General features: G+C 40.3%; 1 protein-coding gene across 3 annotated transcripts in view; it reads left to right on the forward strand.

Annotated features, from left to right (window-relative positions):
* uif (sushi, von Willebrand factor type A, EGF and pentraxin domain-containing protein uif) overlaps positions 1 to 20,556 on the forward strand; it is a 452,196-nt gene that overhangs the window by 383,216 nt on the left and 48,424 nt on the right. For all 3 annotated transcript variants that reach the window (XM_053785483.2, XM_053785566.2, XM_070088717.1), the window contains exons 17-23: positions 5,539 to 10,654; positions 10,900 to 11,068; positions 11,519 to 11,764; positions 12,017 to 12,149; positions 14,448 to 14,762; positions 16,041 to 16,256; positions 16,881 to 17,072. In XM_053785483.2, the coding sequence (XP_053641458.1) occupies positions 5,539 to 10,654; positions 10,900 to 11,068; positions 11,519 to 11,764; positions 12,017 to 12,149; positions 14,448 to 14,762; positions 16,041 to 16,256; positions 16,881 to 17,072 (6,387 nt within the window). The remainder of the gene's footprint in view (positions 1 to 5,538; positions 10,655 to 10,899; positions 11,069 to 11,518; positions 11,765 to 12,016; positions 12,150 to 14,447; positions 14,763 to 16,040; positions 16,257 to 16,880; positions 17,073 to 20,556) is intronic.

Consider the following 20,556-nt stretch of genomic DNA (forward strand, 5'->3'; position numbering starts at 1 on the left):
TACACTCAACAGACTTATCCCCCTATAATTTTTGCACTCTCTTTTATCCCCTTTGCCTTTATACAAAGGAACTATGCATGCTCTCTGCCAATCCCTAGGTACCTTACCCTCTTCCATACATTTATTAAATAATTGCACCAACCACTCCAAAACTATATCCCCACCTGCTTTTAACATTTCTATCTTTATCCCATCAATCCCGGCTGCCTTACCCCCTTTCATTTTACCTACTGCCTCACGAACTTCCCCCACACTCACAACTGGCTCTTCCTCACTCCTACAAGATGTTATTCCTCCTTGCCCTATACACGAAATCACAGCTTCCCTATCTTCATCAACATTTAACAATTCCTCAAAATATTCCCTCCATCTTCCCAATACCTCTAACTCTCCATTTAATAACTCTCCTCTCCTATTTTTAACTGACAAATCCATTTGTTCTCTAGGCTTCCTTAACTTGTTAATCTCACTCCAAAACTTTTTCTTATTTTCAACAAAATTTGTTGATAACAGCTCACCCACTCTCTCATTTGCTCTCTTTTTACATTGCTTCACCACTCTCTTAACCTCTCTCTTTTTCTCCATATACTCTTCCCTCCTTGCATCACTTCTACTTTGTAAAAACTTCTCATATGCTAACTTTTTCTCCCTTACTACTCTCTTTACATCGTCATTCCACCAATCGCTCCTCTTCCCTCCTGCACCCACTTTCCTGTAACCACAAACTTCTGCTGAACACTCTAACACTACATTTTTAAACCTACCCCATTCCTCTTCGACCCCATTGTCTATGCTCTCATTAGCCCATCTATCCTCCAATAGCTGTTTATATCTTACCCTAACTGCCTCCTCTTTTAGTTTATAAACCTTCACCTCTCTCTTCCCTGATGCTTCTATTCTCCTTGTATCCCATCTACCTTTTACTCTCAGTGTAGCTACAACTAGAAAGTGATCTGATATATCTGTGGCCCCTTGATAAACATGTACATCCTGAAGTCTACTCAACAGTCTTTTATCTACTAATACATAATCCAACAAACTACTGTCATTTCGCCCTACATCATATCGTGTATACTTATTTATCCTCTTTTTCTTAAAATATGTATTACCTATAACTAAACCCCTTTCTATACAAAGTTCAATCAAAGGGCTCCCATTATCATTTACACCTGGCACCCCAAACTTACCTACCACACCCTCTCTAAAAGTTTCTCCTACTTTAGCATTCAGGTCCCCTACCACAATTACTCTCTCACTTGGTTCAAAGGCTCCTATACATTCACTTAACATCTCCCAAAATCTCTCTCTCTCCTCTGCATTCCTCTCTTCTCCAGGTGCATACACGCTTATTATGACCCACTTCTCGCATCCAACCTTTACTTTAATCCACATAATTCTCGAATTTACACATTCATATTCTCTTTTCTCCTTCCATAACTGATCATTTAACATTACTGCTACCCCTTCCTTTGCTCTAACTCTCTCAGATACTCCAGATTTAATCCCATTTATTTCCCCCCACTGAAACTCTCCTACCCCCTTCAGCTTTGTTTCGCTTAGAGCCAGGACATCCAACTTCTTTTCATTCATAACATCAGCAATCATCTGTTTCTTGTCATCCGCACTACATCCACGCACATTTAAACAACCCAGTTTTATAAAGTTTTTCTTCTTCTCTTTTTTAGTAAATGTATACAGGAGAAGGGGTTACTAGCCCATTGCTCCCGGCATTTTAGTCGCCTCATACGACACGCATGTATGTATATATATATGCATGTGCGTGTCTGTGAAGTGTGACCAAAGTGTAAGTAGAAGTAGCAAGATATCCCTGTTATCTAGCGTGTTTATGAGACAGAAAAAGAAACCAGCAATCCTACCATCATGCAAAACAGTTACAGGTTTCTGTTTCACAGTCATCTGGCAGGACGGTAGTACTTCCCTGGGTGGTTGCTGTCTACCAACCTACTACCTACAGTGAAACATATAAGTGAACAGTATTTAGATAAGGCTAAAGAGGTCTTTGTGGCATTTATGGATTTGGAAAAGGCGTATGACAGGGTGGATAGGGGGGCAATGTGGCAGATGTTGCAGGTGTATGGTGTAGGAGGTAGGTTACTGAAAGCAGTGAAGAGTTTTTACAAGGATAGTGAGGCTCAAGTTAGAGTATGTAGGAAAGAGGGAAATTATTTCCCAGTAAAAGTAGGCCTTAGACAAGGATGTGTGATGTCACCATGGTTGTTTAATATATTTATAGATGGGGTTGTAAGAGAAGTAAATGCGAGGGTCTTGGCAAAAGGCGTGGAGTTAAAAGATAAAGAATCACACATAAAGTGGGAGTTGTCACAGTTGCTCTTTGCTGATGACACTGTGCTCTTGGGAGATTCTGAAGAGAAGTTGCAGAGATTGGTGGATGAATTTGGTAGGGTGTGCAAAAGAAGAAAATTAAAAGTGAATACAGGAAAGAGTAAGGTTATGAGGATAACAAAAAGATTAGGTGATGAAAGATTGGATATCAGATTGGAGGGAGAGAGTATGGAGGAGGTGAATGTATTCAGATATTTGGGAGTGGACGTGTCAGCGGATGGGTCTATGAAAGATGAGGTGAATCATAGAATTGATGAGGGGAAAAGGGTGAGTGGTGCACTTAGGAGTCTGTGGAGACAAAGAACTTTGTCCTTGGAGGCAAAGAGGGGAATGTGATGAATGGTTTAGAAAACCGACAAGTTGAAGAATTGAGACACTTATGCAACATATGGGAATCTTTGTATTGGACTGATGAAGCCACTGTGTGGCGAAACGTTTCTTCAAGATTCCCATATGTTGCATAAGTGTCTCAATTCTTCAAAGAGGGGAATGTATGAGAGTATAGTTTTACCAATGCTCTTATATGGGTGTGAAGCATGGGTGATGAATGTTGCAGCGAGGAGAAGGCTGGAGGCAGTGGAGATGTCATGTCTGAGGGCAATGTGTGGTGTGAATATAATGCAGAGAATTCGTAGTTTGGAAGTTAGGAGGAGGTGCGGGATTACCAAAACTGTTGTCCAGAGGGCTGAGGAAGGGTTGTTAAGGTGGTTCGGACATGTAGAGAGAATGGAGCGAAACAGAGTGACTTCAAGAGTGTATCAGTCTGTAGTGGAAGGAAGGCGGGGTAGGGGTCGGCCTAGGAAAGGTTGGAGGGAGGGGGTAAAGGAGGTTTTGTGTGCGAGGGGCTTGGACTTCCAGCAGGCATGCGTGAGCGTGTTTGATAGGAGTGAATGGAGACAAATGGTTTTTAATACTTGACGTGCTGTTGGAGTGTGAGCAAAGTAACATTTATGAAGGGGTTCAGGGAAACCGGCAGGCCGGACTTGAGTCCTGGAGATGGGAAGTACAGTGCCTGCACTCTGAAGGAGGGGTCTTAATGTTGCAGTTTAAAAACTGTAGTGTAAAGCACCCTTCTGGCAAGACAGTAATGGAGTAAATGATGGTGAAAGTTTTTCTTTTTCGGGCCACCCTGCCTTGGTGGGAATGAGCCAGTGTGATAATAATAATAACAAACAAATATGAGGTGGGGTTGAGGAAGGGTTGTTGAGGTGGTTCGGACATGTAGAGAGAATGGAACAACACAGTGACTTTGAGAGTGTATAAGTTTGTAGTGGAGGGAAGGTGGGGTAAGGGTCAGCCTAGGAAGGGTTGGAGGGAGGGGGTAAAGGAGGTTTTGTGTGCGTGGGGCTTGGACTTCCAGCAAGCATGCATGAGCGTATTTGATAGGAGTGAATGGAGACAATTGGTTTTTAATACTTGACGTGCTGTTGGAGTGTGAGCAATGTAACATTTATGAAGGGGTTCAGGGAAACCGGCAGGCTGGACTTGAGTCCTGGAGATGGGAAGTACAGTGCCTGCACTCTGAAGGAGGGGTGTTAATGTTGCAGTTTAAAAACTGTAGTGTAAAGCACCCTTCTGGCAAGACAGTGATGGAGTGAATGATGGTGAAAGTTTTTCTTTTTCGGGCCACCCTGCCTTGGTGGGAATCGGCCAGTGTGATAATAAAAAAAAAAAAAATGAAGGAAGAGATCATTGCTAAGTGTGAAAGTGGAGTGCGTGTCTCCGAGCTGGCCAGGTTGTACACAAAACCCCAGTCAACCATCGCTACTATTGTGGCCAAGAAAACGGCAATCAAGGAAGCTGTTCTTGCCAAAGGTGCAACTATGTTTTCGAAACTGAGATCGCAAGTGATAGAAGATGTTGAGAGACTGTTATTCAATTCAGTTCAATTCAAAGTTTATTCTCTATAAGGATTACAATGCTGAGTTTACAGAATTTGGTTATTGTGTGGTTTACATGTAGTAAAATAATGATACAGAGTGTACCACTAGAACACCTAGCATGGCTAGGCATTTCGGGCAGACTTAGTTTAATTCTTTATTTTAAAATATTACAAATTATGAGGTAAGTTGGTATTATGGCTAAGTGACTAAATACTAGTTTGTGAGTTTAGCAATGTGAATGCTTTTGTTTTGGCATAGTACATAGTTTCAGTATTGGAGTATCACAGGATTCATTATTTTAAGATTGAGATTAATATTTCTGTTTATGGTCAAATGGGTGAGTGAGTGTAAGTGTGAACCACCAGGTGGTATTCGTGTAGTTAGTTGACGGGGTGTATCAGGGAGATAAGATGTTTTCTAATGGTAGTTTTGAAGGTGATTGGTGTGGATAAACGAAAAACAGATAGCTTGAGAGATGCTATCTCCTGCTATCATATGTGAAAAGGCTAGGAAGTTGCATGAGGATTTAATTAGAAAAATGCCAGCAACTAGTGGTGATGTGAGTGAATTTAAGGCCAGCAAAGGTTGCTTTGAGAGATTTAAGAATCGTAGTGGCATACATAGTGTGATAAGGCATGGTGAGGCTGCCAGTTTGGACCAAAAAGCAGCTGAAAAATATGTGCAGGAATTCAAGGAGTACATAGACAGTGAAGAATTGAAACCTGAACAAGTGTTTGTGACACTAACAAAGTTGTGAAACACTTTAGGAATGTCATAAAGGAACGGGAGGTACAGGCCTCTATGGACAGATATGTTGTGCGACAGAGGTCCAGTGACTCTCAAGCTGGTCCTAGTGGCATTAAAAGAAGAAGGGAAGTAACCCCAAAAAAGGACTTGCCACCTCAAGTCCTAATGGAAGGGGATTCCCCTTCTAAACACTAACACCATCAACACTCTCCCCTCCTCCCATCCCATCAATCATCACCAGATCTTCAATAAAGGTAAATGTCATGTAACTGTGCATGTCTTCTTCAGTTTGTGTGTATTAAAATTAATATTTCATGTGGTAAAAATTTTTTTTTCAATACTTTTGGGTGTCTTGCACGGATTAATTTGATTTCCATTATTTCTTATGGGGAAAATTAACTCGACTAACAATAATTTTGATTAACGATGAACTCTCAGGAACGGATTAATATCGCTGGTCGAGGGTCCACTGTATTTATTGGTCAGGCACGTAGCTCAAACTCTTTTCCACATTATAAAAATTGCTCAATTTTGTATATTGCAGAGTGTGCGTCTCAACTCTCAACTGGGCTGGTGTGGTGCTGAGCAGGAACCAGGTCGAAACTGGGTTATGGTTGATCTGCGTGTTCCCACAGTAATCATTGGCTTCCGTACCCAGCCTGTGGAGCGGCCTGATGGTCAAAGTGCATTTGCTAAATCTATCCGGATACAATATACAGATGATTTGACTGATGTGTTTCATGAGTACACCAATCGTGATGATTCACCAGTTGAATTTCGCATTATTTCAGATGTATCTCTGTCAGTAGTAAACCTCCCCACTCCTGTTGAAGCTCGTTATATCCGTCTTAATATTGCTAAATATGAAACAGCGCCCTGCCTCAAGTTTGAACTCATGGGATGTGCACGTCAAGGTTGTGTAGATATCAATGAATGTGAAGATAATAATGGAGGTTGTGATCAGCGCTGTATCAATTCTCCAGGATCTTTCTCTTGCATGTGTAATGTTGGCTATGATCTCTTCACTAAAAATGGAACAGCTGGGTTTCACATTGAGAAATATGAATCTGGTCTACGTGATGGCGACACTTATCGCTTGAACAAGACATGTGTACGGAAGATGTGTCCAGCATTGGAGTCATTATCTAATGGAGTATTATTAGACACTCGTGATATGTATCATTACGGTGATCTTGTTACCTTTCAGTGCAATTTTGGATATGTTATGATTGGCTCTAGTACACTAGCATGCACCAGTAATGGTGTTTGGAATGGCACTTTGCCTGAATGTCAGTATGCATCCTGTGAACCATTGCAGGACAATCCAGAAGAACACCTTACAGTGCATTTTGCAAAGCCTGATGCTTTGGTGATCCCATTCATGGAAAATGAAACAATTACCTGTAATCAGGAAGGCAGACCATTAAGGAATACATTAACATCAGGATTTCGTGAGTGTGTGTATGATCCTCAGCTAGGCTACTCAGAGTATTGGATGGCAGGCATACCTCCAGAATGCCCTCGTGTGGATTGTGGTGTACCAGCAGAGACACCTGGAGCTACATATGGTTACACCAAAGACACTCGGTATCAGTCATCCTTTTTCTTTGGTTGTGAGGAAACATTCAGCCTTGCTGGCCAAACCAGCAGAAATGATAATGCAGTTACCTGTCAGGCTGATGGTAACTGGGACTTTGGTGACCTGAGATGTGAGGGTCCTGTATGTTCTGATCCAGGCCACCCACCTGAGGGTATTCAAATTGCCTCTAGCTATGAGCAAGGATCCTTAGTGAAGTTTGAATGTACACGTCCAGGATATATCCCCATTACAGATGAGCCCATTCACTGCATCCGTGAACCAGAATGTCGTGTCGTTGCTCCAATTGGAATAGCATCGGGTAAGATTCCGTCCTCAGCTATCAATGCCACATCTGAGCGAGGCAATTATGAGGCTTTCAATATTCGTCTAAACTCTGCTACAGGGTGGTGTGGAAAGACAGAAGCCTTTACATATGTCACTGTTGACCTGGGAACAGTACACAGGATCAAAGCTGTTTTAGTGAAAGGGGTTATTACAAATGATGTTGTTGGGAGACCAACAGAAATTCGCTTCTTTTATAAGGGACAGGAAGAAGAAAATTACATTGTTTATTTCCCTAACTTTAATCTTACAGCTAGAGACCCAGGGAACTATGGTGAGCTAGCAATGATTACACTTCCAACTGTGGTGACAGCACGCTTTGTTATTCTTGGCATTGTCAGCTATGATAAGAATCCATGCCTTAAATTTGAATTGATGGGTTGTGAAGATGAACCACCAGAGAAACGCCTACTTGGCTATGACATGGGCTACCCTGTATGTGTTGATAATGAACCACCACAGTTTGCAAACTGTCCCATTAATCCCATTGTTGTCCAGAAAGGTGTTGATGGCTTCCAGAACGTCAACTTCACAGTGCCAACTGCATACGATAACTCTGGCATGATTGCTCGCACTGAGGTCCGACCAGCTGGCTTCCAACCCCCCATGCACATTTTCAAGGACATGATGGTTGAATATTTGGCATTTGATTTTGATGGAAATGTTGCCATTTGCCAGATCAACATTACTGTTCCTGATGACATTCCTCCTTCAATTACCTGTCCTCAGAGTTATGTTATTGCACTGGTTGAGCAGCAAGAAAATTACCGTGTCAACTTCAACTCCTCAATCACATTATCTAGTGTTAATGCCAGTGACAATAGTGGACAATTCCAGCTGAGAGTGATACCTGAGGTTGCCCTTATTAGAGTTGGAGGTTATGAGAATGTTAGCGTCACTGCCACTGACCCCTCAGGAAACACTGCGTCCTGTAACTTCCAAGTTGCTGTGCAGGCAACTGCATGTGTTGACTGGGAATTAAAGGAACCAGCAAATGGGAAAATAAATTGTGTATCTGATGATGGTAAAAGTATAGAGTGTTTTGCAAAATGCAATGATGGCTTTAGATTCACTGACAACGTGCCAACCAAGGCCTTCACTTGCACCATAGAAACCTCCTGGCTACCCACGCGAGTGGTTCCTGATTGTGTGAGCGAGGACACCCAGGAAGCTAGTTATGATGTCTTGGCATCTGTTATGTACCGAGCTAATGGTGCAGTACAGCCCACTTGTCTTCCTCAGTATAAGTCTCTACTGCAGCAGTATTATGAAGGTCTCAATGGTGTACTCTCGAGCCGCTGCTCTGCTGCTGTTAATGTAGCAATTGATATTGTTTTCCATGATACCAAACTTAATCTTGCACAAGAAAATGCAGTAGAGGTTCAATATGTGGTTCGTTTGACTCCAGAAGTTAAACAGAAACTGTTGTATGAGCTCTGTGGTTCCACACTATCACTCATTTTTGACCTGAGTGTACCGTCTACCTCTGCTGTGATCGAACCCATCCTCAGTCTTTCATCTGCAGGCAACTTTTGTCCACCCATGCGTGCTCTCAGTTCCAATGTCACCAGAGGGTTCACTTGCAATGTTGGAGAGGTTCTCAACACAGAGGCAGCTGATTTGCCACGATGTCTTCACTGCCCTGCTGGTACCTTTGCACGCCGAGAAGAAAAAAATTGTTCACCTTGTCTTAGAGGATTCTACCAGGATCAGAGTCGCCAAGGTGCCTGCAAACAATGCCCATCTGGCATGTACACTTACAATGAAGGTAGCAAATCTGTCGTGGACTGTGTTCCAGTATGTGGTTATGGTACTTATTCACCAACAGGTCTAGTACCATGCCTCAACTGTCCACATAATTCCTACACAGAAGATCCTCCTATTGATGGTTTCAAGAAATGCCAGGCTTGTCCACCAGAGACTTTCACTCATACGGCTGCCACTGCCTCACAGCAGATGTGTCGTAGGAAGTGCATAATGGGAAGTTACTCTGATACAGGACTAGAACCATGTGCACCCTGCCCCTTCAACTTCTATCAACCTTTTGAGGGTCGGACAACATGTTTTGAGTGCTCCACAGGGAATCGTACTCTGAATACAGGATCAGAGACTGAGGAAGATTGCTTACCTGTAATCTGTACTGAAGGAATTTGTCAGAATGGAGGTTTGTGTTTAGCACGTCAGCACCAAGTGCAGTGCTACTGTCCTGCGGGTTTCACTGGTAGATTCTGTGAGGTTGACATAAACGAGTGTGCCTCACAACCATGTTATAACCAGGGATCCTGTGTTGACCTCCCACAAGGCTACCAATGTGAATGTGCTGAAGGCTACACTGGACTTCAGTGCCAAGATGAAGTTAGTGAATGCATTGAGGGTGCTTGCCCTGACCGAGCCATGTGCAAGGATAATCCTGGGAAAGATACTTACGAATGCCTGTGCCGTACTGGCTATACTGGTCCTGGCTGTAACATCACATTAAACCCATGTACAGAGAAGGGTAACCCATGTTCTAATGATGCTGTTTGTGTGCCATTAGAACAGGGTCGCTTCCTCTGTGAATGTCTACCTGGCTGGGAAGGTCGCCTTTGTGAAGTGAATATAGATGACTGTGCTGAGAATCCTTGTTTGCTCGGTGCCAACTGTACCGACCTGGTCCATGATTTCCGTTGTGATTGTCCAGGTGGCTTCACTGGCAAACGTTGTCATGTAAAGGTGGACCTCTGCCAGTCTTCTCCATGTTCTAATGGCATCTGTATTGATCGTTTCTTCTATCATGAGTGCATTTGCCATCCAGGCTGGTTAGGTGAAAGCTGTGAAATAAATGAAAATGACTGTGCTGCAGATCCTTGTCAGAATGGTGGTACCTGCGTTGATAAAGTTAATGGATTTCTTTGTGAATGTGACACTGGATATACAGGAAAACTTTGTCAACACACAATTGAATATTGTGCTTCAGAACCTTGCCAGAATGGTGGTACTTGTGTTGACAAACTTGACGGGTTCATGTGTGAATGCAGACCTGGCTTTGCCGGCCTGCAATGTGAGGCATCGATTGATGAGTGCATCAGCAACCCTTGCAATCCAGTTGGTACAGAAAAATGTTTAGATCTTGATAACATGTTTAAGTGTCAGTGTCATGCTGGCTACAATGGTGAATTTTGTGAAAACAACATTAATGAATGTGCGTCAAACCCATGCTATAATAATGGAGTGTGTACAGATGGTGTAGCAGACTTCACATGCACCTGCAGACCAGGATGGATGGGCAAGCGCTGTGAAAATGACATTGGTGGTTGTGATTCCACTCCTTGCCTAAATGATGCTGAATGCTTAAACCTGTTTGAGGACTACTTTTGCGTATGTCCATCTGGGACAGATGGTAAGAGGTGCCAGGTTACCCCAGAACGGTGTGTGGGCAACCCTTGTATGAATGATGCCTCCTGTCAAGATTATGGCTCTGGTCTCAACTGTACATGTTCTGAGGACTTTACTGGCATTGGCTGTCAGTTTGAGTTTGATGCCTGTGATGCTGGTCTTTGCAAAAATGGTGCCACATGCATTGACCGGGGTGCTGGGTATGAGTGTGTGTGCCCTGCAGGTTACACAGGAAAACACTGTGATGAGGACATTGTTGACTGTACACCCACTTCTTGTCCACCTGGTGCAATGTGCATAGATTTGACTAATGACTTCTACTGCAAGTGTCCCTTCAACCTTACTGGCGAAGACTGTAGAAAGGGTAAGTGTTCGCTCTTTTCTTTATGACTCACTAATTCCAACATTTTAAATATATACAATATGCATTATACACTATAGCTTTATCTTTTCTTACAAGTACATGACATATAAGTTAATTACATTCCAAATCTCATTATATTATTTGATTGTATTTTATTTTCATTTGTTACTGCTGTAAGTTTTTTTATTAGTGATAAGCAGCAGTTATCTATGATATTATATTTATTTATTTCATCCTTCTACCAGTTATCAATATCGACTATGAGTTGTACATTAATGATGAGAATAAAGCATCAAGTGCATCACTGGCAACACCCTTCCTTCTTGGTCAGCCAACATCTTTCACTTTGGCACTCTGGGTTCAGTTTGCCATCCCTGATGATCTTGGTACCATCTTCACACTCTATTCTGTCTCGTAAGTGTCCGTTTTATTTGCATGAATGTCGGTGAGTGAAAACATGTAAATATGCTTTGTTGCAGCATGTTCACTTTGCACTGTTGATTGGCAAATTTAAAAGTATGAAATATAAATATATAAAGACTTTTTTTACCTTTTTTTTTTTTGTAAATACTGGTAAGTTTTTACTCTTGGTTAATTATTTCTAGTTTATGAAATGGTTAAGATTCTTCTGTGGATATTTTCCTAGTGTAATAATGTAGTAGTAGTTTACTTTGATGCTCCTGAATGGAGAAAATATTATCAGAGCACAGATCCATCCTATGAAACATTATTTTATTGACCAGTCAAACTTTAGAATAGAAAATGAGGTATTATATAAGACAATTGTTCCACCCAGTGTACCTTTTAATGAAGTTGTGTACCATATAGAATACTTACTGACATAATCTCTTTCATCCCAAATAGGAGTCCATATGTTCCCTCCAACAAGAGAGTTATTCTTCAAGCTACCAATGCAGGAATTGCAATTGAGTTCTTTAAAGATCTAAAGGAATTTGTGACCTACCGTCCTAATATCCCAGTTAATGATGGCCAGTGGCATCATGTTGCTCTTGTGTGGGATGGTGCTGCTGGTATACTCACCCTTACAACTGATGCTGTTGTTGTTGCACAGGTTGAAGGATTTGCCCAAGGTCTCCACTTGCCTATGTAGTATGTATTCTCAGCATTTTCTGTTTTGCCACACTGGGAGCTTTCTCTCTGTTTACCCTTCCCCCTTTATTCCAGTCAGATTGAGACAGAACTTTTTGCTATTATCTTGGCACTTATTACTGTACTTACAAACATATTTAGGTGAATACTTTACTTACATATATGAATATACTTTAGATAGTAATGTATAATGCTGTAATATATATATTACTGTTCATATATACTAACATTCAAATAATTTACATTTTTTAGTGCCTGGTTAACTCTTGGCTCTGTTGAGTCTAAGTTTTCTGGGTATACAGATGAACGAGGTTTCCACGGTCGCATTGCTCGACTTAATGCCTGGAATCGACCTCTCGACTTCCGTACAGAAATTCCAAAAATGGTGAGAGAATGTTTCTATATATTTGTGGTAGATTTGTTTTAAATTATTGTTAACTTATACAGTACATATAATATATATTTTTAAGATTTATAGGCAATTTTAAGTACAGTATAAACTAATAAATTTTTAACAATACAGTAGGACCCCACTTACATGGCAGGTTAGGTTCCAGGCTACCGCTGGAAAGCAGAACGCCATTTTTTTCCACTTATACATGCATATAAATGCCAGATAACAAGTTTACACTAACATATTAAGTTAGTAATAGAACTAGGCATTAAAAAACAAGAAAAAGTAAAATACACACATAGTACACTCATTACTTATCTCAAAATATTTGTAGTCATAATGTAGGGTAACAGGTGAGTAGTATTTACTGTGAGAAGTCAGGTGTGGTAGGTATGGTAGCCCTCTTGGCCAACCCACCCACATGTAATATAGTGTACTACATTTAAAGTGCTCCAGAGTGATAAAATGCATATACAGTACACTCATTACTTACCTTAAAACATTTGTAGTCTTAATGTAGGATGAGAGGTGAGTAAACGATATACTAAAAAAGAATAAACCAGAGAGAGAGAACGAGTATATGAAAGAGGACAGAGCCGCAGAATATGTAAACAGACATGAGCGTCTACTTTTGGTTGATCCACGTTCATTCCCATGTCTGCGAATCTTATACCATAATACAAACACCTTACATTGTGTACAAGTTGTCTCCAAATTGGTAAAGTACAATAAATAAAGAACAACACTCCCATTCTCATGTAACACACCATTTTTAGAAGGATGATGCTCTGAGTGAAGGTATATGAAAGGAATAATTTTCTACAGTTACGTCCTGGAGTTTACCTGGAGAGGGTTTCAGGGGTCAACGCCCCCGCGGCCCAGTCTGAGATCAGGCCTCATGGTGGATCAGGGTCTGATCAACCAGGCTGTTACTGCTGGCCGCACACAAGCTGACATACGAACCACAGCCCGGTTGGTCAGGTACTGACTTTAGGTGTTTGTCCAATGCCTTCTTGAAGACAGCCAGGGGTCTATTGGTAATCCCCCTTATGTATGCTGGGAGGCAATTGAACAGTCTTGGGCCCTGCACACTTATTGTGTTGTCTCTCAGTGTACTCGTGGTGCCCCTGCTTGTGATCGGGGAATGTTGCATCTCCTGCCGAGTCTTTTGCTTTCATATGGAGTGATTTTCGTGTGCAGGTTTGGTACCAATCCCTCCAGGACCTTCCAAGTGTATATTATTATGTATCTCTCTCACCTGCATTTGAGAGAATACAGATTAAGGACCTCCAACCATTCCCAGTAGTTTAGGTGCCTTATCGCACTTATGTGTGCCGTGAAAGTTCTTTGTACACTCTCCAGGTCTACAATGTCGCCAGCCTTGAAGGGGGCCGTTAGTGTACAGCAGTATTCCAGCCTGGAGAGCACAAGCAATTTAAAGAGAATCATCATGGGCTTGGCATCCCTAGTTTTGAAGGTTGTCATTATCCATCCTATCATTTTCCTAGTGGATGAGGTAGATACATTGTTGTGGTCTTTGAAGGTGAGATCCTCTGACATTATCACTCCCAGGTCCTTCACATTACTTTTCTGCACTATTGTATGGTTAGAATTTGTGGTATAACCTGACACAGTAATACTATTGTGTACACATTTTCTTTGGTGCCGAACTATAGACAACGTTATTCTTTCTGACACTCCAACAAGATGACTGGAAAAGCATCTCATATTTATGTTACTTTATTCTACTGTGGGTGTATTTATCATGTTTATATGTTACACAGATTGTTTATTACATGTATATAATTTTGAAAAAATATCATAGATGGATTAATCAAAATATCTATATTAGTATAATATTTGACATTTAATGTGCCTCAAAGTGATTATTATTGTGTTATTATTATTATTTATTAATATGGCATCTTCAAGAATAATAAGACACTCTTAGTGATTTTAATGTGTACCTGCATGCCAGCACAGTGTGTAAGTTTATTTAGGTACAGGTACACATAAGTATAATTATCAGAGTATATATAAAATTTGAAATAACTTTAAAACACTTGAAATTCTGGAAAATTTCCAGACATAATAGAGAGTGATGCTCACGGAGAATGTAAACAAACCGGGTGACCATGTTAGAAAGTCAGGTGGGGGGAGCTGTATAGAGAGTTTTGGTCATAATTTGAAACATCTGTATTAGCGGATCACTAGGGTGAAGCACCATAAAGCGGGACCCTACTATATTATTTCTTTATGTTGTGATTTAATATATATATCTGTAAACAGGTTCGATCATGCATGAACTCTCCAGTTATGTTTGATGGTCTTCTGCTCCGTTGGACTGGCTATGATATGGTGAAGGGCAATGTGGAGCGGATTGGGCCTTCCACATGTGGACAGTATGTGTGTCCCCCAGGCTACACAGGGGACTGCTCAGTATTGGAGAGAGACAAGACACCTCCTCGAGTAGACTACTGCCCGGGACCCATTTGGGTCATTACTCGTAATGGCTCTGCAGTAGTTGATTGGGATGAACCCGTGTTTTCTGATAATATTGGTGTTGAAGAGGTGGTCGACAAGTCTGGCTACTCTCCAGGACAGGTGATTACTCATCTGAGTACAATGAATGGCTTACAGTACAGTATGACTTTTCTGTTAACATGTGTTGCAGTAATGAATAAAGTATCATGTTCAATTTAAAAATGGATTTGCAAAGTCGTATATAAAGCTTAAAATGTTTCAGTTACTGATGTAATACACATGTGGACAGTATGTGTGTCCTCCGGGCTACATGGGGGATTGCTCGGTATTGTTAGGAATATACAGTACTTAGAATATATAATTGAATGCCCTGTACTGTATAATGATTATATAATTGTTGTACAGTGAATATTATAAAGTCAGTCTCTGATATTTAGAACTTTATTTCCCATTGTGAAAAAATAAGGGTAACAGGTGTCAAGCTTATTTGCCAGGTTGTCAGTAAGTTACTTAATCATATTTTAATATCTGCTCTGAAAATATCTATTTTGACATACACCTAGATCACTCTATTTTATTTTATTTAATTTTATATCTTTGGGTATAAAATAATTATTGCTACTATTACTATCTCTAAAAACAATATAACTTTTTCATCCTTTATAAATGGTATTAAAATAACAATTTTAAATTGACACATTAATAAACAGACATGATAAATTAGTGGAGGGCATGTCTGAGGGCAATGTGTGGTGTGAATATAATGCAGAGAATCCATAGTTTGAAGATTAGGAGGAGGTGTGAGATTACCAAAACTATTATTGAGAGGGCTGAGGAGGGGTTACTGAGATGGTTTGGACATGTAGAGAGGTTGGAACAAAGTAGAATGACTTCAAGAGTATACAAGTCTGTAGTGGAGGGAAGGCAGGGTAGGGGTCGGCCTAGAAAAGAGTGGAAGGAGGGGATAAAGGAGGTTTTGTGTGCGAGGGGCTTGGACTTCCAGCAAGCATGTGTGAGCACGTTAGACAGGAGCGAATGGAGACAAATGGTTTTTAGGATTTGACGTGCTGTTGGAGTGTGAGCAAGGTAACATGAAGGGATTCAGGGAAACCAGCAGGCTGGACTTAAATCTTGGAGATGAGAAGTACAGTGTTTGCACTCTGAAGGAGGGGTGTTAATGTTGCAATTTTATAACTGTAGTGTAGGCATGCCTCTGGCAAGACAGTGATGGAGTGAATGATGATGAAAGTTTTTCTTTCTCGGGCCACCCTGCCTTGGTGGGAAACGACCAATGTGTTAATAAAAAAAATAATGATAAATTAGATGGAAATAATGAATACATTATTATTGTGTACGTTGGTCTACTGAAAACCTCACAGAGACTGTTTTCTACCCCAGGCCTTCACATGGGGTACTTATGAGGTTGCCAGTGCGGCTTATGATGCTGCCAATAACTCGGCCACTTGTTCATTTAATGTTTACGTACTTGAGGAGTTCTGCCCAAAACTGGAGGATCCAGTGGGAGGCACTCAGAGGTGCTCAGACTGGGGTCCTGGTGGTCGCTTTAAGGTCTGCAAAATTCAGTGCAATGATGGACTTAAGTTTTCTACAAAGGTGAGAGAAAAATTATTTTATACTAGTAATGTAAACCCAACATGGCTTACCTAAGTTTAGTTGAATACATTATCTGAGCCAGATTATTATTTTTAAGTTTAAATTGTAAAGTTATTCCATATTATTTAATTTCAGAAGTTATATTTCATTCCATTTATACTTTACATACAAATGAATAGATTGTAGAATTTTGAGTTATCTTTAAGTCAATCTTAGATTAAGATAAAGATACTTTATTTCAGTATGATACAATGTTTGTACAAAGGTGAATTACATTTAGGTGTGCATGCTGAAAGTCCCTTAACATGCAGAGCATTTCTACTTAATTTTAAGTTAGCCTAAAGTTAATATCACTTTGCCCGAAAGGTTTTGCATATTTCCTTGTAAATATAAACTTTGATTTTGGTTATAAGAGCAAACTGTTCTATGATTACTACCTGCATCATTTGATTTTCCTTCACAGGTAAATTACCAAGAAAATAGATTATATCTTTATTAATGAAATTCCCTCGTACTTTCAAAAACTAGTAGTGATTGATTTATGCAAGATAACATTGAGACATAATAATTTACTTACATCTCAAATAAAGCAACATTTATGGTAAATATTGCGCATTTCTCCAGGTTCCTGACTTCTACACATGCGGTGCTGAGGGTTTCTGGCGGCCAACCCATGACCCATCATACTCACTGGTGTACCCTGCTTGCTCCCCAGCTTCACCTGCACAGAGAGTCTTCAATATTAACATGCAGTTTCCATCCTCTGTGATTTGCAATGCTGCTGGCCAGAATGTGCTCAGTGAAAGGATAAGGATTGTGAGTAGTTTGATGTTTTCTTGGAATAAAATATTTAAATTGATTAATATCACATGCAAATTGTTTAAAAATATATTCTTCCTTTTTGTGCTTGAAATTAAACATCTTGAATTAGCAGAGGCATTGTATACAGTCATATTAGTGTTTTATTATTAATTGTGAATGAGGACAGATTCAACTCTCGGTGAGAATTATGTAAGGCATCCTTCTAAAATTGTGGCTTAATAATAGACTGAAGCTTGGATAATATTAGTAATGAAGGCTTATGAAGGTTTTTAAGGACTAAGAATCTTACTGTTGTATCGAACCATAATTTAAAAATCAGTATTGATTCTAAAAAGTATACATGAGTTACTGCAAAATTAATTTTTGTGAAATATTTGAATGTTTTATTTTTTATGGGATCAGTGTATAAGACACCATATTTAACCTTCCACTGTCCAGACCCCCCCAAATTATAAGTGCTCCCCATGTCAGTATTTAACCCTTTGACTGTCACAACCCCCAATCCTAGAGTGTCTCTGTGTTGCAAAATATTTGGGAAAAAAAAATTAGTTTTTTTATGAAATGGTAGAGAATGTTTTCCTGATGCTAATGACACCAAAAGTATGAAATTTGATGGAAAACTTACGGAATTACACTCTTGCAAAGTTAGCGGTCTCGGCAATATTTACACATTGGTGATTTTGCCCACTTTGAGCCCTATTTTCGGCCAATTCCATTGTTACAGTCAACCAAACTCAGCTATTTCTTTAGATCTCCATTTGTTCCATCGATTGAGTACAAGAAACCGCCCATTTACCGATTTCAACTACCCAATAAAATGGTCAGAAATTGGCAATTTGGCCAATTTCATACAAATTAAAAAATATGCCAGTTTCCAAATAGGGTCCAGAATGAACAATGCAAACATTGTAGATGAATGGTTCAGAGAACCGACATGTTGATAAATTAGACACATGTGCAACTCTTGGGTATCTTTATTGAGGAAACGTTTCGCCACACAGTGGCTTCATCAGTCCATATGTAGGAGAAACTTGAAGAACAGGAGGAGAATGAGGTAATCAGTCCCTCAACCTTGAGTCGATGTGTTCAGTCCATCAATCTTGAATAGAATACAAGTTTCTCCTACATATGGACTGATGAAGCCACTGTGTGGCGAAACGTTTCCTCAATAAAGATACCCAAGAGTTGCACATGTGTCTAATTTATCAATGCAAACATTCCTGGCACTAAAATAACATTTTCTCTGTTCATCAGTCGTGTCTCCAGGCCCTTCTTACATTACTCTTGCTTTCTATTTTGAATTTTTATTCACACAAAAAATAGAAGATTTACTGCTATGCAGACTATTGCATAAATTCACTACTCACAGCATATGTGAGTGAGCTGAGCTCATGATGTAGATCTACATGACATACCCTGGCATCAGTGACGTAGTTCTACATGACGGGCAGTCGGGGTTAATCTGTAACTGAGTAAGGTTGACAAATAAATGTAGAGAAAGAGGGATACTGTATATGGTTTAATAGATAGACAGTTGAACTGATAGAGCTAGATAAATATTTTTTTTTTCAACACATCAGCCGTCTCTCACCGAGGCAAGGTAAACCAAAAAGAAAGAAAATCCCCCAAAAGAAAAATACTTTCATCATCATTCAACACTTTCACCTTACTCACACATAATCACTCTCTTCACAGAGGTGCTCAGATACGACAGTTTAGAAGTCCTTCCAAACTGCCAGTATCCGAAACCCCTCCTTAAAGTGCAGGCATTGAACTTCCCATTTCTAGGACTCAAGTCCAGCTAACCAGTTTGCCTGAATCACTTTACAAAATATTACCCTGCTCACACTCCAACAGCTCATCAGATCCCAAAAACCATTTGTCTCCATTCACTCGTATCTAACATGCTCATATATGCTTGCTGGCAGTCCAAGCCCCTCACCCACAAAAAATCCTTTACCCCCTTCCTCAAACTTTTTGAGGACAACCCCTACCCTGCCTTCCTTCCCCTACAGATTTATACGCTCTCCAAGCCATTCTACTTTGATCCATTCTCTCTAAATGACCAAACCACCTCAGCAACCCTTCTTCAGCCCTCTGACTAACAATCTTAGTAACTTCACACCTCCTCCTAATTTCCACACTCCAAATTCTCTGCATAATAGTTACACCACACATTGCCCTCAGACACGACATCTCCACTGCCTCCAGCCGCCTCCTCGCTGCAGCATTTGCCACCTAAACTTCACGCCCATTTAAGAGTGTTGGTACCACTATACTTTCATACATTCCCTTCTTTGCCTACATGGGTAACGCTTTTTTTGTCTCCATCGATACCACAATGCACTACTCACCTTTTTTCCTTCATCAATTCTATGGTTAACCTCATCCTTCATAAACCCATCTGCTGACAAGTCAACTCCCAAATATCTGAAAACATTCACTTCGTCCATACTCCCTCTGTCCAATGTGATATGCAGTTTTTCTTTATCTAAATTGCTTGATACCCTCATCACCTTACTCTTATCTATTGTCACTTTCAACTTTCTGCCTTTACACACCCTCCCAAACTCATCCACTAATATTTGCAACTTTTCTTTAGAATCTCCCATAAGCACAGTATCATCAGCAAAAAGTAACTGTGTCAACTCCCATTTTGTATTTGATTCACCATAATTTAATCCCACCCATCTCCCCACCACACTAGCATTTACTTCTTTTACATCCCCATCTATAAATATATTAAACAATCATGGTGACATTACACATTCCTGTCTGAGACCTACTTTTACCAGGAAGTAATCTCCCTCTCTCCTACACACCCTAACCTAAGCCTCACTGTCCTCATAAAAACTTCGTTCAGCATTTAAAAACTTGTTACCTATTCCATGCACTTGCAGCATTTGCCACATTGCTCCCCTATCCACTCTATCATATGCCTTTTCTAAATCCATAAATGCAATGAAAACCTCCCTACCTTTATCTAAATACTGCGCATATGTATGCTTCAATGTAAACACTTGATCTACACATTCCGTACCCACTTTAAAGCCTCCTTGCTCATCTGCAATCCTACTCTCTGTCTTACCTAGAATTCTTTCAATAATAACTCTGCCGTACACTTTACCTGGTATACTCAGTAAACTTATTCCCCTATAATTTTTACAATCTCATTTGTCCCCCTTCTCTTTATATAAAGGAACTATACATGCTCTCTGCCAATCCTTATGTACCTTCCCCTCTTTCATACATTTTTTTTAACACATTGGCCATTTCCCACCAAGGCAGGATGGCTTGAAGAAGAAAAGCTTTCATCATCATTCACTCCATCACTGTTTTTCCAGAGGCATGCCTACACTACAGTTATAAAACTGCAACATTAACACCTCTCCTTCAGAGTGCAGACACTGTACTTCCCATCTCCAGGACTCAAGTCTGGCCTGTTGGTTTCCCTGAATCCCTTCATAAATGTTACCTT

The sequence above is a fragment of the Cherax quadricarinatus genome, chromosome 2 (assembly GCF_038502225.1).
Source record: "Cherax quadricarinatus isolate ZL_2023a chromosome 2, ASM3850222v1, whole genome shotgun sequence".
Taxonomy (NCBI): Eukaryota; Metazoa; Arthropoda; class Malacostraca; order Decapoda; family Parastacidae; genus Cherax; species Cherax quadricarinatus.